General features: G+C 43.6%; 1 protein-coding gene across 1 annotated transcript in view; it reads left to right on the forward strand.

Annotated features, from left to right (window-relative positions):
- Positions 1-14,912, forward strand: part of LOC121531326 (monocarboxylate transporter 2) — a 36,602-nt gene extending 21,690 nt beyond the window's left edge. Inside the window, 4 exon segments of the mRNA XM_041836556.2 lie at positions 9,576-9,652; positions 9,654-9,720; positions 10,638-11,507; positions 13,786-14,912. Coding sequence (XP_041692490.1) covers positions 9,576-9,652; positions 9,654-9,720; positions 10,638-11,507; positions 13,786-13,928 — 1,157 coding nt within the window. The 3' untranslated portion in view covers positions 13,929-14,912.
- Positions 14,913-16,876: the final 1,964 nt, after the last annotated feature.

Genomic DNA, 16,876 nt, shown 5'->3' on the forward strand with positions numbered 1-16,876 from the left:
GAGTTGCATCCAAAGAACACCATACCTACTGTGAAGCATGGGGGTGGAAACATCATGCTTTGGGGCTGTTTTTCTGCAAAGGGACCAGGACGACTGATCTGTGTAAAGGAAAGAATGAATGGGGCCATGTATCGTGAGATTTTGAGTGAAAACCTCCTTCCATCAGCAAGATGGAGCATTGAAGATGAAATGTGGCTGGGTCTTTCAGCATGACAATGATCCCAAACACACCGCCCGGGCAACGAAGGAGTGGCTTTGTAAGAAGCATTTCAAGGTCCTGGAGTGGCCTAGCCAGTCTCCAGATCTCAACCCCATAGAAAATCTTTGGAGGGAGTTGAAAGTCTGTGTTGCCCAGCGACAGCCCCAAAACATCACTGCTCTAGAGGAGATCTGCATGGAGGAATGGGCCAAAATACCAGCAACAGTGTGTGAAAACCTTGTGAAGACTTACAGAAAACGTTTGACCTGTGTCATTGCCAACAAAGGGTATATAACGAAGTATTGAGAAACTTTTTGTTATTGACCAAATACTTATTTTCCACCATAATTTGCAAATCAATTCATTAAAAATCCTACAATGTGATTGTCTGGATTTTTCTCCTCATTTGTCTGTCATAGTTGACGTTTACCTATGATGAAAATTACAGGCCTCTCTCATCTTTTTAAGTGGGAGAACTTGCACAATTGGTGGCTGACTAAATACTTTTTTTCCCCCACTGTATATATATATATATATTTACATTTACATTTACGTCATTTAGCAGACGCTCTTATCCAGAGCGACTTACAAATTGGTGCATTCACGTTATAGCCAGTGGGATAACCACTTACAATGTTTTTTTTGTTTGTTTTTTGGGGGGGTGGGGTGGGATAAGGGGGGGGATAGAAGGATTACTTGATCCTAACCCAGGTATTCCTTAAAGAGGTGGTGTTTCAAATGTCTCCGGAAGGTGGTGAGTGACTCCGCTGTCCTGGCGTCGTGAGGGAGCTTGTTCCACCATTGGGGTGCCAGAGCAGTGAACAGTTTTGACTGGGCTGAGCGGGAACTGTGCTTCCGCAGAGGTAGGGGAGCCAGCAGGCCAGAGGTGGATGAACACAATGCCCTCGTTTGGGTGTAGGGACTGATCAGAGCCTGAAGGTACGGAGGTGCCGTTCCCCTCACAGCTCCGTAGGCAAGCACCATGGTCTTGTAGCAGATGCGAGCTTCAACTGGAAGCCAGTGGAGTGTGCGGAGGAGCGGGGTGACGTGAGAGAACTTGGGAAGTTTGAACACCAGACGGGCTGCGGCATTCTGGATGAGTTGTAGGGGTTTAATGGCACAGGCAGGGAGCCCAGCCAACAGCGAGTTGCAGTAATCCAGACGGGAGATGACAAGTACCTGGATTAGGACCTGTGCCGCTTCCTGTGTAAGGCAGGGTCGTACTCTCCGAATGTTGTAGAGCATGAACCTACAGGATCGGGTCACCGCCTTGATGTTAGCGGAGAATGACAGGGTGTTGTTCAAGGTCACGCCAAGGCTCTTCGCACTCTGGGAGGAGGACACAACGGAGTTGTCAACCGTGATGGCGAGATCATGGAACGGGCAGTCCTTCCCCGGGAGGAAGAGCAGCTCCGTCTTGCCAAGGTTCAGCTTGAGGTGGTGATCCGTCATCCATACTGATATGTCTGCCAGACATGCAGAGATGCGATTCGCCACCTGGTTATCAGAAGGGGGAAAGGAGAAAATTAGTTGTGTGTCGTCTGCGTAGCAATGATAGGAGAGGCCATGTGAGGATATGACAGAGCCAAGTGACTTGGTGTATAGCGAAAATAGGAGAGGGCCTAGAACTGAGCCCTGGGGGACACCAGTGGTGAGAGCACGTGGTGCGGAGACAGCTTCTCGCCACGCCACTTGGTAGGAGCGACCGGTCAGGTAGGACGCAATCCAAGAGTGAGCCGCGCCGGAGATCCCCAGCTCGGAGAGGGTGGAGAGGAGGATCTGATGGTTCACAGTATCAAAGGCAGCAGACAGGTCTAGAAGGACAAGAGCAGAGGAGAGAGAGTTAGCTTTAGCAGTGTGGAGAGCCTCCGTGACACGAGAGAAGAGCAGTCTCAGTTGAATGACCAGTCTTGAAACCTGACTGGTTTGGATCAAGAAGGTCATTCTGAGAGAGATAGCAAGAGAGTTGGCTAAAGACGGCACGCTCAATAGTTTTGGAGAGAAAAGAAAGAAGGGATACTGGTCTGTAGTTGTTGACATCAGAGGGATCGAGTGTTGGTTTTTTGAGAAGGGGTGCAACTCTCGCTCTCTTGAAGACGGAAGGGACATAGCCAGCGGTCAAGGATGAGTTGATCAGCGAGGTGAGGTAAGGGAGAAGGTCACCGGAGATGGTCTGGAGAAGAGAGGAGGGGATAGGGTCAAGCGGGCGGTTGTTGGGGCGGCCGGCCGTCACAAGTCGCAAGATTTTATCTGGAGAGAGAGGGGAGAAAGAAGTCAAAGCATAGGGTAGGGCAGTGTGAGCAGGACCAGCAGTGTCATTTGACTTAACAAACGAGGATCGGATGTCGTCAACCTTCTTTTCAAAATGGTTGACGAAGTCATCCACAGAGAGGGGGGGAGGAGGATTCAGCAGGGAGGAGAAGGTGGCAAAGAGCTTCCTAGGGTTAGAGGCAGATGCTTGGAATTTAGAATGGTAGAAAGTGGCCTTAGCAGCAGAAACAGATGAAGAAAAGGTAGAGGAGGGAGTGAAAAGATGCCAGGTCCGCAGGGAGTCTAGTTTTCCTCCATTTCCGCTCGGCTGCCCGGAGCCCTGTTCTGTGAGCTCGCAATGAGTCATCAAGCCACGGAGCTGGAGGGGAGGACCGAGCCGGCCGGGAGGATAGGGGACATAGAGAGTCAAAGGATGCAGAAAGGGAGGAGAGGAGGGTTGAGGAGGCAGAATCAGGAGATTGGAGGGAGAAGGATTGAGCAGAGGGAAGAGATGATAGGATGGAAGAGGAGAGAGTAGCAGAGAGAGAGAGAGCGAAGGTTGCGACGGCGCATTACCATCTGAGTAGGGGCAGAGTGAGTAGTGTTGGAGGAGAGCGAGAGAGAAAAAGGATACAAAAGTAGTGGTCGGAGACATGGAGGGGAGTTGCAGTGAGATTAGTAGAAGAACAGCATCTAGTAAAGATGAGGTCAAGCGTATTGCCTGCCTTGTGAGTAGGGGGACGGTGAGAGGGTGAGGTCAAAAGAGGAGAGGAGTGGAAAGAAGGAGGCAGAGAGAAATGAGTCAAAGGTAGACGTAGGGAGGTTGAAGTCCCCCAGAACTGTGAGGGGTGAGCCATCCTCAGGAAAGGAACTTATCAAGGCGTCAAGCTCATTGATGAACTCTCCAAGGGAACCTGGAGGGCGATAAATAACAAGGATATTAAGCTTAAATGGGCTAGTGACTGTGACAGCATGGAATTCAAATGAGGAGATAGACAGATGGGTCAGGGGAAAAATAGAGAATGTCCACTTGGGAGAGATGAGGATTCCTGTGCCACCACCCCGCTAACCAGATGCTGGTCAGACGAGGAGATGCTGGTCGAGAACACATGGTCAGACGAGGAGAGAGCAGTAGGAGTAGCAGTGTTTTCAGTGGTAATCCATGTTTCCGTCAGCGCCAAGAAGTCGAGGGACTGGAGGGTAGCATAGGCTGAGATGAACTCTGCCTTGTTGGCAGCAGAACGGCAGTTCCAGAGGCTGCCTGAGACCTGGAACTCCACGTGGGTGGTGCGTGCAGGGACCACCAGGTTAGAGAGGCAGCAGCCACGCGGTGTGAGGCGTTTGTATAGCCTGTGCGGAGAGGAGAGAACAGGGATAGACAGAGGCATAGTTGACAGGCTGCAGAAAATGGCTACAATAATGCAAAGGAGATCGGAATGAAATGAAACATCTGGGAAAGGAGAGAGCGGGGCCTCCCTCACCACAACACCCAAATATAACTCTCCCAACTTCCACCTCAGAAACTATAATTGTTGTAAACTACAGCGGTTCAATGTTTTCTAGGAATAGACTAACTTATTTTATTCAGCTAGCTAACTTGGTACAGTATTCTTCCGTGAAAATCGTCCAGGGCACCTAGTGATAAGACGCCACAGCCAGCTAGCATGCCGGACTCCAACAACACGGTTTAGCACCAATACTCGGCCACAACAAACCACCAGTGTGTCAACACGCCAAGCAGATCGTTCGTGTCCGTGTCTAACGTTGTGGGTTAGTCCCGACAGCTTGAGCGAGTCCGTCGTCAATTTATTATATATATACACACATACACACACACACACATACATACATACATACATACATTTTTTATTTATTTTTATTTCACCTTTATTTAACCAGGTAAACCAGTTGAGAACAAGTTCTCATTTACAACTGCGACCTGGCCAAGATAAAGCAAAGCAGTGCGATAAAAACAACAACACAGAGTTATATATGGGGTAAAACAAAACAAAGTCAAAAATACAACAGAAATACATATATATACAGTGTGTGCAAATGTAGCAAGTTATGGATGTAAGGCAATAAATAGGCTATAATGCAAAATAATTACAATTAGTATTAACACTGGAATGATAGATGTGCAAGAGATGATGTGCAAATAGAGATACTGGGGTACAAATGAGCAAAATAAATAACAATATAGGGATGAGGTAGTTGGGCAGGCTAATTTCAGATGGGCTGTGTACAGGTGCAGTGATCGGTAAGGTGCTCTGACAACTGATGCTTAAAGTTAGTGAGGGAGATAAGTGTCTCCAGCTTCAGAGATTTTTGCAATTTGTTCCAGTCATTGGCAGCAGAGAGCTGGAAGGAATGGCGGCCAAAGGAGGTGTTGGCTTTGGGGATGACCAGTGAGATATACCTGCTGGAGCGCAGACTACGGGTGGGTGTTGCTATGGTGACCAATGAGCTAAGATAAGGCGGGATTTGCCTAGCAGTGATTTATAGATGGCCTGGAGCCAGTGGGTTTGGCGACGAATATGTAGTGAGGACCAGCCAACAAGAGCGTACAGGTCACAGTGGTGGGTAGTATATGGGGCTTTGGAGACAAAACGGATGGCACTGTGATAGACTACATCCAATTTGCTGAGTAGAGTGTTGGAGGCTATTTTGTAAATGACATCGCGAAGTCAAGGATCGGTAGGATAGTCAGTTTTACGAGGGCATGTTTGGCAGCATGAGTGAAGGAGGCTTTGTTGCGAAATAGGAAACCGATTCTAGATTTAACTTTGGATTAATGTGAGTCTGGAAGGAGAGTTTACAGTCTAACCAGACACCTAGATATTTGTAGTTGTCCACATACTCTAGGTCAGACCCGTCGAGAGTAGTGATTCTAGTCGGGTGGGCGGGTGCAAGCAGCGTTCGGTTGAAGAGCATGCATTTAGTTTTACTAGTGTTTAAGAGCAGTTGGAGGCTACTGAAGGAGTGTTGTATGGCATTGAAGCTCGTTTGGAGGTTTGTTAACACAGTGTCCAATGAAGGGCCAGATGTATACAAAATGGTGTCGTCTGCGGAGAGGTGGATCTGAGAGTCACCAGCAGCAAGAGCGACGTCATTGATATACACAGAGAAAAGAGTCGGCCCAAGAATTGAACCCTGTGGCACCCCCATAGAGACTGCCATAGGTCCAGACAACAGGCCCTCCGATTTGACACATTGAACTCTATCTGAGAAGTAGTTGGTGAACCAGGCGAGGCAGTCATTTGAGAAACCAAGGCTATTTTGTCTGCCAATAAGAATGCGGTGGTAGACAGAGTCGAAAGCCTTGGCCAGGTCAATGAAAAACGGCTGCACAGTACTGTCTATTATCGATCGCGGTTATAATATCGTTTAGGACCTTGAGCGTGGCTGAAGTGCACCCATGACCAGCTCGGAAACCGGATTGCATAGCGGAGAAGGTACGGTGGGATTCGAAATGGTCGGTGATCTGTTTGTTGACTTGGCTTTCAAAAACTTTTGAAAGGCAGGGCAGGATGGATATGGGTCTGTAACAGTTACATACATACACATACATATCCTTTTTTAAAATATATATATTCCCCTTTATTACTTTCCAACCCCGCCACCCTTTCCCCACTTGGAGTAAACTAGTGAACAACAACGCCTAGGCCTCTACTTCCAGCCCATACCCACTATCTACATTTTATGGACACAGTCAATTTTACAGTAATTACATTTTGTTTGTTCTTTCTCCTGAACTTCTTCTACTCTCAACCTCTCCGATCATTTTCATGATGTCCATCCGGTTTGCTTCTATATGCCATATCTTTCTAACTGTGCTCCTTCACAAAAGCTCCCCAACCTACAACCCATTCACTTATTATGGACACAGCGTGCCTACATTATTAGTTATCTTGTTATTGTTTGTTGTTAGTTGTTATTAGTCCCATCCTTCCATTCCATTCAACACCTCCCATCTATCTCTTAACGCTGCAATTATTTGGTTGTAATTTTGGGTAGAGCAGACATTTCCATATGATTTTGTTAGCTGCATGTGCGACATAACTCCACCAGTCCTACCGATGATATTATTTACAAAGATTATACCTTTTTTTAACATTTTGTCAAAAAAATAGTTTTTTGTCAATTACTATATTTGAGTTTAACCACAATATTTGTTGCATTATTTGTTCTGTCGTTTCTGGAGGATTAAATTTAAATTGCAACCAACTTTCTATGGCTTGTTTTAGAAATAGTGCTATCTGGGAGATGATTTCCTTTTCAAATAACTGAAAGTGAATGGTTGTAATCTGAATAAAGGGAAAAAGGCCATTCTTGAACATTGGGTGTGACAATCTTACTAATTTGCTAGAGAACCAGTTCGGATTTAAGTATAACTTTTGTATGACTGAAGCTTTTAGTGATAGGTCTAATACTTTAATATTTAATAATTTCTGTCCTCCGAATTCATATTCATTATATAAATAGGCCCATTTAATTTTGTCTGGCTTGCCATTCCAAATAAAATTGAATATTTCTTTTCCATATAATTTCAAAAACTGTTCGCTAGGCGCAGGCAAGATCATAAGCAAATAGGTAAACTGGGATAATACTAAAGAGTTAATCAGGGTGATTTTTCCACAAATTGACAGGCACCCACCTTTCCATGGTAGCAAGATCTTATCTATTTTTGCTAACTTTCTATTATAATTTATTGAAGTGAGATCATTTATTTCCTTTGGGATATGTATTCCGAGTATATCCACATCACCATCAGACCATTTTATTGGTAAACTACATGGCAATGTAAATTTTTTATTTTTTATTTTTCCAATACGTAATATAGTACATTTGTCATAATTTGGTTGTAATCCAGAGAGGTTAGAAAATATATCTAGATCCTCTATGAGGCTGTGGAGTGATTCTAGTTGTGGATTTAAAAGAAAACATGAATCATCACCGTACAATGACACCTTTGTTTTTAAGCCCTGGATTTCTAATCTCCTGATATTATTGTTGGATCTGATTTTAATAGCTAACATCTCGATGGCCACAATAAATAGATATGCCGATAGTGGACAACCTTATTTCACTCCTCTTGACAGTTTAAAACTTTCGGAGAAATAGCCATTATTTACTATTTTACACCTAGGGTTACTATACATGATTTTGACCCATTTTATAAGAGATTCACCAAAATTGAAATGCTCCAGGCATTTATATATAAACCCCAGTCGTACTTTATCAAATGCCTTTTCGAAGTCTGCTATGAAAAGCAGGCCTGGTTTCTCCGATTTTCCATAATGTTCTATTGTTTCCAAGACTTGCCTTATATTATCTCCAATGTATCTGCCATGTAAAAAACCTGTCTGATTAGAATGAATAATATCCGACAATACCTTTTTAATTCTATGCGCTATACATTTTGCTAGAATGGTATACTTCGACTGGTATGCCATCCAACCCTGGAGTTTTCCCAGACTTAAAGTCTTTAATTGCATCCAGAAGTTCCTCCTCTGTAATTTCACCTTCACATGAGTCTTTCTGTTTGGTTGTTAATTTTACATTATCAATAGAAAAAAATCTCTACAATTAGCTTCAGTTAGAGGAGATGGAGGCGACTGAAACGAAAACATATGCTTAAAGTACCTTGTTTCTTCCTTCAAAATATAATTTGGTGAATCATGGGTTACTCCGTCAATTGTAACCAATTTCATTCAATTATTTTTGGTAGCATTCCTATGTTGAAGATTAAAAAAGAATTTGGTGCATTTTTCCCCATATTCCATCCAGTTTGCTTTATTTTTATAATATATTACACTTGATATTTCTTGAATTAGTTTCTCCATTTCTTTTAGTTTTTCCTCTAATTTATTCTGAGCCTCTATGTTACAGTTTTTATTGCCATCTATCTGTTCTGTTAGACTTTCTATTTCCTTTGTTAGTATAAACTCTTTTGACCTAAATTGCTTTTGTTTTCGAGATGAGTACTGAATTGCATGGCCTCTAAAGGCACATTTAAAGGTGTCCCATACAATAAGGGGATTTGCTATGTTATGTCGGAAAAAGTCAGTTATAAATTCCTTTGTCCTAGTTAAAAATAAATTATCATCCAATAGGCTTTGATTAAATTTCCAATATCCTCGCCCACATGGAAATTCAGTAAGAGTAATGTATATGCCAATTATATGATGGTCCGACCGCATTCTGTCCCCTATCAACACTTTTTTAACTTTTGGCGCCAACGAGAATGAGAGACCTGTATTAGATTGGTGGTCAAAGTTAATAAAACTGCATTCATATCAGCACCTATGATCAGAGAAAATCTGTAATATTAGATTTTCAAAAATGTCGGTTGGAGCATATACTGATATAAAAGCCATTTTCCTACCTGAGATTACAGTTTTGATATAAGATATATGATATCCTACCGTCAGCACTACCATATCTTTCCAGAACAGCCAGTGTTAAACTATGTCTCATGACAACAAGGGAGCCACGAGTTTTGGAATCTACAGAGGATGACACTGCAACATAATGCCTGTTTGCAAATCTTTGGGCATCAGATTATTTTAGGTGGAACTCTTGAATAAATATAACATTGTTATGTCTACGAAAGTAATCTAAGCAGGCCGCTTGTTTATTATGGCCATTAATGCCATTAACATTCCATCTTGCTAGCTATAGTGTTGTTAAGTGATATATTAAAAAGCAATCTTGTGCATGAAATTTGAAGTGAAAGCAAAACCCACCCCCTACCCTAGTCGCCAGACCCCCACCCTAGAAGCCCAATTATGTTTTGCTGAAGCTCACCACTCTCATTTTTGACCTGAGCTTCGGAGTGTGTAATTGATGCCACCTCAGCCAAAGAGTAAAAACCACAAGAAAACAAATCTATAAGAGAAAAGCAGTGTACATGAAGAGCACGAAAGATGTGTTGATGAGAAACAGATCAATTAATTGAACTAGTTGCAGTCAGATGAGAGTGGAGATTCACAGGATTACAATAGAATATGGAAATGTAATCAGCACTGTAAACTTCACATCAGCTTGGAACTCTTGGCTGCATTTGTCTTTCACAAAGTTTTTATACTTAGTCTGGCTGTCTCTCCTGTGTTTCCCTGTTCAGCCCCCATGGCGTCTGCTCTGAGTGCTCGCTACAGCCACCGGGCCGTGGTGATGATAGGGGGTCTACTGAGCAGCGCGGGGGATGGTGGCTGGGGCTTACGCCCAAAACCTGGTTCAACTTTACATCACTGTAGGACTCCTAACCGGTAAGTGGTCTGACAGTATAGATACAAACACACATAGATCAGGTTTGCAAATTGGTTAGGACCCAAAAAGTGACCACATTTTCTAGCACCTTTTTTTTTTTTTTTGAATAACAAGTAGATAATACGCATTTAATTAATCTCAATACTCCTTACTTTCCAAACCACAATAGATAGAGAACATAGTGTCCTAGGGCAGGGGGAGTTGGGCTCTTTGGTCTGCGCTTAAGGTTTATCATGACAGGTCATGTTAATCTCAGTCTCCCCAGACAGGGCATTATAATTATCATTATTAATTTTATTTTATTGCCAAATTACATTTTCTCTGTTTCGTTTTTCTAGGTTTGGGATTGTTCCCAATTTTTTTCTGGTGTTCACTCTCAAAAACACACTTTTTAAAATAAAAAAAACTACCAAATTGGATATTATAAGTCCACAAGAATGATAAAACCACATCAGGAGACCATTTTTGAGGTCTGGGGAAAATCTGATTTTTTTGGGGGGTGAGTGTGTAGTTGTCCTTTAATTCAATTGTGCACCAGCTAGAGACCATTGTTTGGCTAGCGCTAGCGGTCTGTAGCGGTTCTTGTAGCGGTGTTTCATGTGATGGGAAGAGTTTGCAAAACAAATCCCCACCCGATGATACAAATCATCATGATATCATTCTGCCAGGTAGGCCTACTTTGCAGTCAACATTTCACTGATGCATTCTGTTCATGATTTATGATAAATTAGTGCAATTTAACTATGTTTCTAATAAGCAACCCCCCAACCCCTCTGAATCAGAGAGGTGCAGGGGGCTACCTTAATCGACATCCAGAATATCGCTGAAAACCGAAGAGTTTGCATCCCAATCTTTCCTTAAATTACTTATTTCTCCAGTCACACAGACAGTGCTGTGGTCTTTACTTGCCCTGTAGGTTTTGGCTATGCCCTGACCTGGACCCCCACAGTGACCATGGTGGGCTGGTATTTTGAGAAGAGGAGGCCCATGGCCAACGCCCTCGCCAGTGCTGGAGAGTGCATCATCACCTTCCTGTTGACACCCCTGTTCCAGCTGCTGGTTGACCACTACTCCTGGAGGGGGGCCATGCTGGTGATGGGGGGCCTGCAGCTCAACCTGTGTGTTTGTGGGATGTTACTGCGCCCCCTGAACACCCCCACTAAGCTGCCTCCCAAGGAGGTCAGAGAGGAGGAAGGGGACTTGACGTTGGATGCCTTGCCCCAGACTAAATCCAGCTCTGAGGGGACAGTGGAGGGTACAGGGAAGGCCCAAGCCCAGAAGGCCAGAAAGGATGCGCTACGGAGCAAAGTCCTGCACTACGTGGACTACACACTCATCACCAACCCCCGCTTCATGGTCTACTCCATGTTCGGGGTGTTTGCTGCTCTGGGCTTTTTTGCCCCGGCCCTCTTCCTTGTGCCCTATGCCCGGAGCCAGGGAGTGGAGGAGTACCAGGCGGCTGCCCTCATGTCCATCTCAGCAGCTCTGGACCTGACGGGCCGGGTGTTCTTCGGCTGGGTGGCCAACCTGCATCTGGTGGAGATGGTGCAACAGCTGACTGCCACTGTGATCCTGCTGGGTATAGTGCTGCTGCTGTGTCCCTTGGCCTCCTCCTTCCCAGCGCTGGCTGCCTTCAGTGCAGCCTATGGCCTGGTGTTCGGGGCCACCGTCTCCATCCACATCACCGTGCTGGCTGAGGTGGTAGGCGTGCAGCGGCTGGGGAGCGCCCTCGGCTTCTTCATGCTCATCCGCAGCAGCGGCGGCCTCCTGGGGCCACCCATCGCAGGTGAGCTTGTCTGTCATTAGCTCAAGGGTATTCTCTATGACCTTGTCTCTGGTTGTGCAATTCCAGAAGGCATTTGCTTATAGAAAATGTAACCATGAGTAATGAACCTTGTGTGATTACTGTAACCATGTTCTGGTTTTAACTGAACATCACCTCATGTAGCTAACCATTGAGGGATTTTAGCTCTTCCTTCGAAAGGTCATCCTCCAGTAGATTATGGCTTTTACTATCATTCATATACAGAGATCCTATATTCAGAGAAGGTGCACAAATATATATCATTGTGCTTTACAGTTAATTTCATGGGCTATTGATCCCATGATAAATGTATTTCTCTTGGATGGGTTTCCTCTCCATTGACTTCCTCTTCTAACACACACGCTCCGCTCCAGCTCTTTGTCTGAATGTAAAATGATGTTTCACAGACCTTGTGAACAACTGCACGCACAGCATTGGGTAAAAATATAAATAGCAAAGGCATTCTTAAATGTTAACTCTGTATGATCACAGTCCAAAAACAAACAATACAGTCTAGTGGAAGAATACCAACAGTATAATGGACATGCCCCACCACCCTCAGAAAAGCTCTGATAACCATAGCATTTGGGGTTGATTACAGAGGTGGTAACATTTTGCCCCTCTGGTCTAAACAATAGCAGTAAATATAGGCTGTCAAATCAAGGCTTGGCTTGGCACCACACAGCTCGGGGCATGCCAGAAAGTGTCCTGCCTCAGAGCACATTCAACACTACATCAGGTGGAAAAACCTCTTATGTCAAACTCTGGCCCGGTCGCCAAATAAAAAAACATGTGGCTATAGCTATTCCAGAAGACAATTGACTGAGTTTATAGTTTTCCTGTCAGTAATAGAGAAGAGAAATGCGAGTTGTTGAAGTTGGAGAGGCTGGATTTCACTTTGGACATCTGCATGGGAGGAATGTAGTTCTCACATAACGATCCATGTAATTGCATTGTAAATTAATGTAGGCCCTGATGCAGTTTGTAAGAGGGAAGCACACTGTTTCTCGGCCAGAGTTGAGTTCCACCCAGTTCGCTCTCTCTCTCTCTCTCTCTCTCTTCCCCCCCCCCCTCCCCCCCCCCCCCCTTTTTTTTTTTTTTTTTTTTTTTTTCCCCCCCCCTTCCTCTCCCCTCTCTCTCTCTCTCTCTCTCTCTCTCTCTCTCTCTCTCTCTCTCTCTCTCTCTCTCATTAAACACTACTGCTGAGGGAGTGGGGGGGCTTAGCAGAGAGACTACAGCCCAGGGAACATTATCAACACAATTAAAGCTCTTTGGATTAGCACGGTATCAAAATATCACATCTCCAAATTCTGTTTCAAGTTAATTTAAAAGGCCATTAAGATACAGAAAATCTAAGTTGTATGTTGATTTTCCCTTCCCTTATGTTCCGGGGGCAATTTGACCCGGAACAGAGTTTGAAATCACTAAAATAATATTTTACGTTACTTTTCCACCATGACCCTTCTACTTTCCTAACTATGGATCTCAAGCTTGTAAAACATGTAATATACAGTACCAGTCAAAGGCATCAAAACTATGAAATAACCCATATGGAATCATGTAGTAACCAAAAAAAGTGTGTCCTAGAAACAAGCTGCTTTCTGAACAAGAATGTTGCAACCATTATACGTGTGATTTTCCTGAGCAACACTAATCTGAATCCAATTTTAGTCAAGTCAATTTGACCTTGACCTTTGTGCTAGAGACTAACGGTCTTATGTGCAGTAAAGATCTATCCATGATGATCATAAGGATATAAGTATGTTTTCCCTGTGGTATTCAGAGGCCGAGGGACAGTGATCTGATGTTTGGCAAAACATTGGCAGAAAATGACATAGATGTCATAAAATGTCATAATTTGATTGATTTATGTCTTTGGTACAGTAATCAAACATTTGGCAAAGAAAATTGAACAGTTGGGTCTATCAACTCAGGGGGAAAAGCATATGAAAGAGGACATTCTCAGCTCCTGAAAAATACAGTTTAGGAGGTTAAAATCATACATTTATGAGCTTGATGTACTTACTGTACGGGTCAAACTGACCCGGAACATAAACTGTGTTGGCCAAATTGAACATAAGGGAAGGGTTAAAAGCAAGATATGGGTTGGTCTGTGGTGTTCTTAAACAGCTTAGTGTGTGGAAATAGTAAGCAATCATTAGTGAGGGGAACAAATTCCTTATATCCCATAATTATGAAAGATTACCATAATACATGCATGGACATGATAATAATTGTGTCCCATCTTTTCTTCACCCAGGATTCTTTATAGACAAGATGAGTGACTATGGGACAGGCTTCCTCATGGCAGGCGTGGCCCTCATCGTCTCTGCCCTCTTCCTGCTCCTGCTGCACCAGATGAACCGCAGGGCTCAGGGGTCAGCCAGGAAGGGACATGCGTGATTCGCCTATGGGCAGCCAGAAGGGGGAGGAGCTGTGGAAGTGGATGGTAGACAGCAAAAAGGACTGTACAGACTGGGAGTATGAGGATGGAGATTGTCTTTGTAACTGTAGGTGAGAGAATGAGGTGGAGAGGAGACGGGGGGCTAGTTCAAAAGGAGCTTCCTGAGTCCAACAATGCTGAACAGACAAGGACCTCAACAGTATAGTGACAATCACATTCCTTCTTCTGAAGATGTATTATCTAAACTGTTTCTGCAGAAACTAGTGCCTTACTCACTCTCACAGCACTGGCAGACATCTCTTTTCTTCCCAGAGTTTAAATGAGTTAATAAAGAAAACTCTACCAGATGGCCACAAGTATCACAACAATTATGCAGTGATTCACTTTTGATTCACTACAAAACATAAAATGTTATAATGAAAGGTGCATTCCTCCACAACATTGTAGGACAGTGTAGTGCATCTGATCTCCACTCATTCAAATAGTTGGGACAGGTTTGATAACACAAGTGGAGCTTAGAGGTATTTTAAAGTAGAGTCTATGGCTAAACTCAGTGGGGGATCATGTCAGAATATATTTATTGCTGGAGCTGGCACTAACTCAAATTACTTAGACAATGCACATTGCCATCATCCCAACATGAAACATTTAAGGGGAAATTATATTGTGTACTGTGAAACATTGCTCACAAAGGCAACAAATTAAGTTATTTCCATTTTCTCTGCTCTACAATGTTTTGTGCAAAATATACATCCAAGATAAGTAAACTCCACAGAACTGCAATAACACAGGCATTCTGATAAAAATCTTACCCTTGGAATAACACAAATAAGCCTAAATAAACTAGTCACCTTCCATAAATCTGGAATAATAAACTAGAAACTGAGGTTTAGTTAAAGTAAGCTGTTTCATAAAAACTGGCTTGGGAATCTCCCACCACATGCAAACAAACACACACACACACACGCACATACCGTCACATACACACGCAAAGGCATACCGTCACGTACACACGCATGCACACACACACACACTCCAGGACCCTTTGGGTGCGTGAGATGGTCGACTGCCAAGTGATAGAGCCCACCTATTATCTTTTACAGAAGACTACCAGATCAAAGAAACAAAATAGCACAGGATTTCCGCCCCATGGAACTAAAACTCCTATTCTCTCATGTAAGTGTCTGTTTCATCTTTTGATCACTCTCCAGTCTAAACTATCTAAACCCACATCCCCCTTTCTTGTTTGAGCATATTGTATGCATTGTAAAAAGACATGTTGATACTGTATCAGGCAAACATTCTTCAAGGTCCCACATGTGAAAACTTTTCTGAGCATCATATTTCCTCATTCAAATACACAAGCCCTCAGTGCTGCTCTGGAACAAATAGTACAGTAGCCTTGTATGGCAAATGAAGATAACTGTGGGAATCTGCTTGAGTGCATACAGCCGCTGAAAGACATAGCGTGACACATATGCTTAAGCTACGATGAAGGGATGGTAAAAAGTAGGACAAATAAAGTTCTCACCTACAGGCCTCCTGCCTTGTCTTTACAGGGAGAGAGAAGAGAATGATACCTTGGGAAAGTGGGACATGGGACCTCAGATGACCTCAGACTTCAACTCTTATAAAGCAGGAAGACCAAATCCTTTGGAGTCCTAAAGAACTATAGGATCTCTGATCCATCTCACCTCCCATTCACCCACAGTCCCTACCACATCCCCAACCCAAACCAACCCCACTTCACTTTGACCTCACTGTTGGAGTTTTTATTTTATTTTTATTTTTAATTTAACCTTTATTTAACCAGGTAAGCCAGTTGAGAACAGGTTCTCATTTACAACTGTGACCTGGCCAAGATAAAGCAAAGCAGTGCAATAAACAACACAGAGTTACATATGGGGTAAAAAACATAAAGTCAAAAATATAACAGAAAATATATATACAGTGTGTGCAAATGTAGCAAGTTATGGAGGTAAGGCAATAAATAGGCTATAGTGCAAAATAATTACAATAGTATTAACACTGGAATGCTAGATGTGCAAGAGATTATGTGCAAATAGAGATACTGGGGTGCAAAAGAGCAAAATAAATAACAATATAGGGATGAGGTAGTTGGGTGGGCTAATTTCAGATGGGCTGTGTACAGGTGCAGTGATCGGTAAGGTGCTCTGATAACTGATGCTTAAAGTTATTGAGGGAGATAAGAGTCTCCAGCTTCAGAGATTTTTGCAATTCGTTCCAGTCATTGGCAGCAGAGAACTGGAAGGAATGGCGGCCAAAGGAGGTGTTGGCTTTGGGAATGACCAGTGAGATATACCTGCTGGAGCGCAGACTACGGGTGGGTGCTGCTATGGTGACCAATGAGCTAAGATAAGGCGGGGATTTGCCTAGCAGTGATTTATAGATGGCCTGGAGCCAGTGGGTTTGACGACGAACATGTAGTGAGGGACCAGCCAACAAGAGCGTACAGGTCACAGTGGTGGGTAGTGTATGGGGCTTTGGAGACAAAAGCGGATGGCACTGTGATAGACTACATCCAATTTGCTGAGTAGAGTGTTGGAGGCTATTTTGTAAATGACATCGCGAAGTCAAGGATCGGTAGGATAGTCAGTTTTACGAGGGCATGTTTGGCAGCATGAGTGAAGGAGGCTTTGTTGCGAAATAGGAAGCCGATTCTAGATTTAACTTTGGATTGGAGATTCTTTATGTGAGTCTGGAAGTTCAGTTTACAGTCTAACCAGACACCTAGATATTTGTAGTTGTCCACATACTCTAGGTCAGACCCGTCGAGAGTGGTGATTCTAGTCGGGTGGGCGGGTGCCAGCAGCGTTCGATTGAAAGCATGCATTTAGTTTTACTCGTGTTTAAGAGCAGTTGGAGGCTACTGAAGGATTGTTGTATGGCATTGAAGCTCATTTGGAGGTTTGTTAACACAGTGTCC

Source organism: Coregonus clupeaformis, unplaced genomic scaffold (genome assembly GCF_020615455.1).
Source record: "Coregonus clupeaformis isolate EN_2021a unplaced genomic scaffold, ASM2061545v1 scaf1390, whole genome shotgun sequence".
In the NCBI taxonomy this organism is placed as follows: Eukaryota; Metazoa; Chordata; class Actinopteri; order Salmoniformes; family Salmonidae; genus Coregonus; species Coregonus clupeaformis.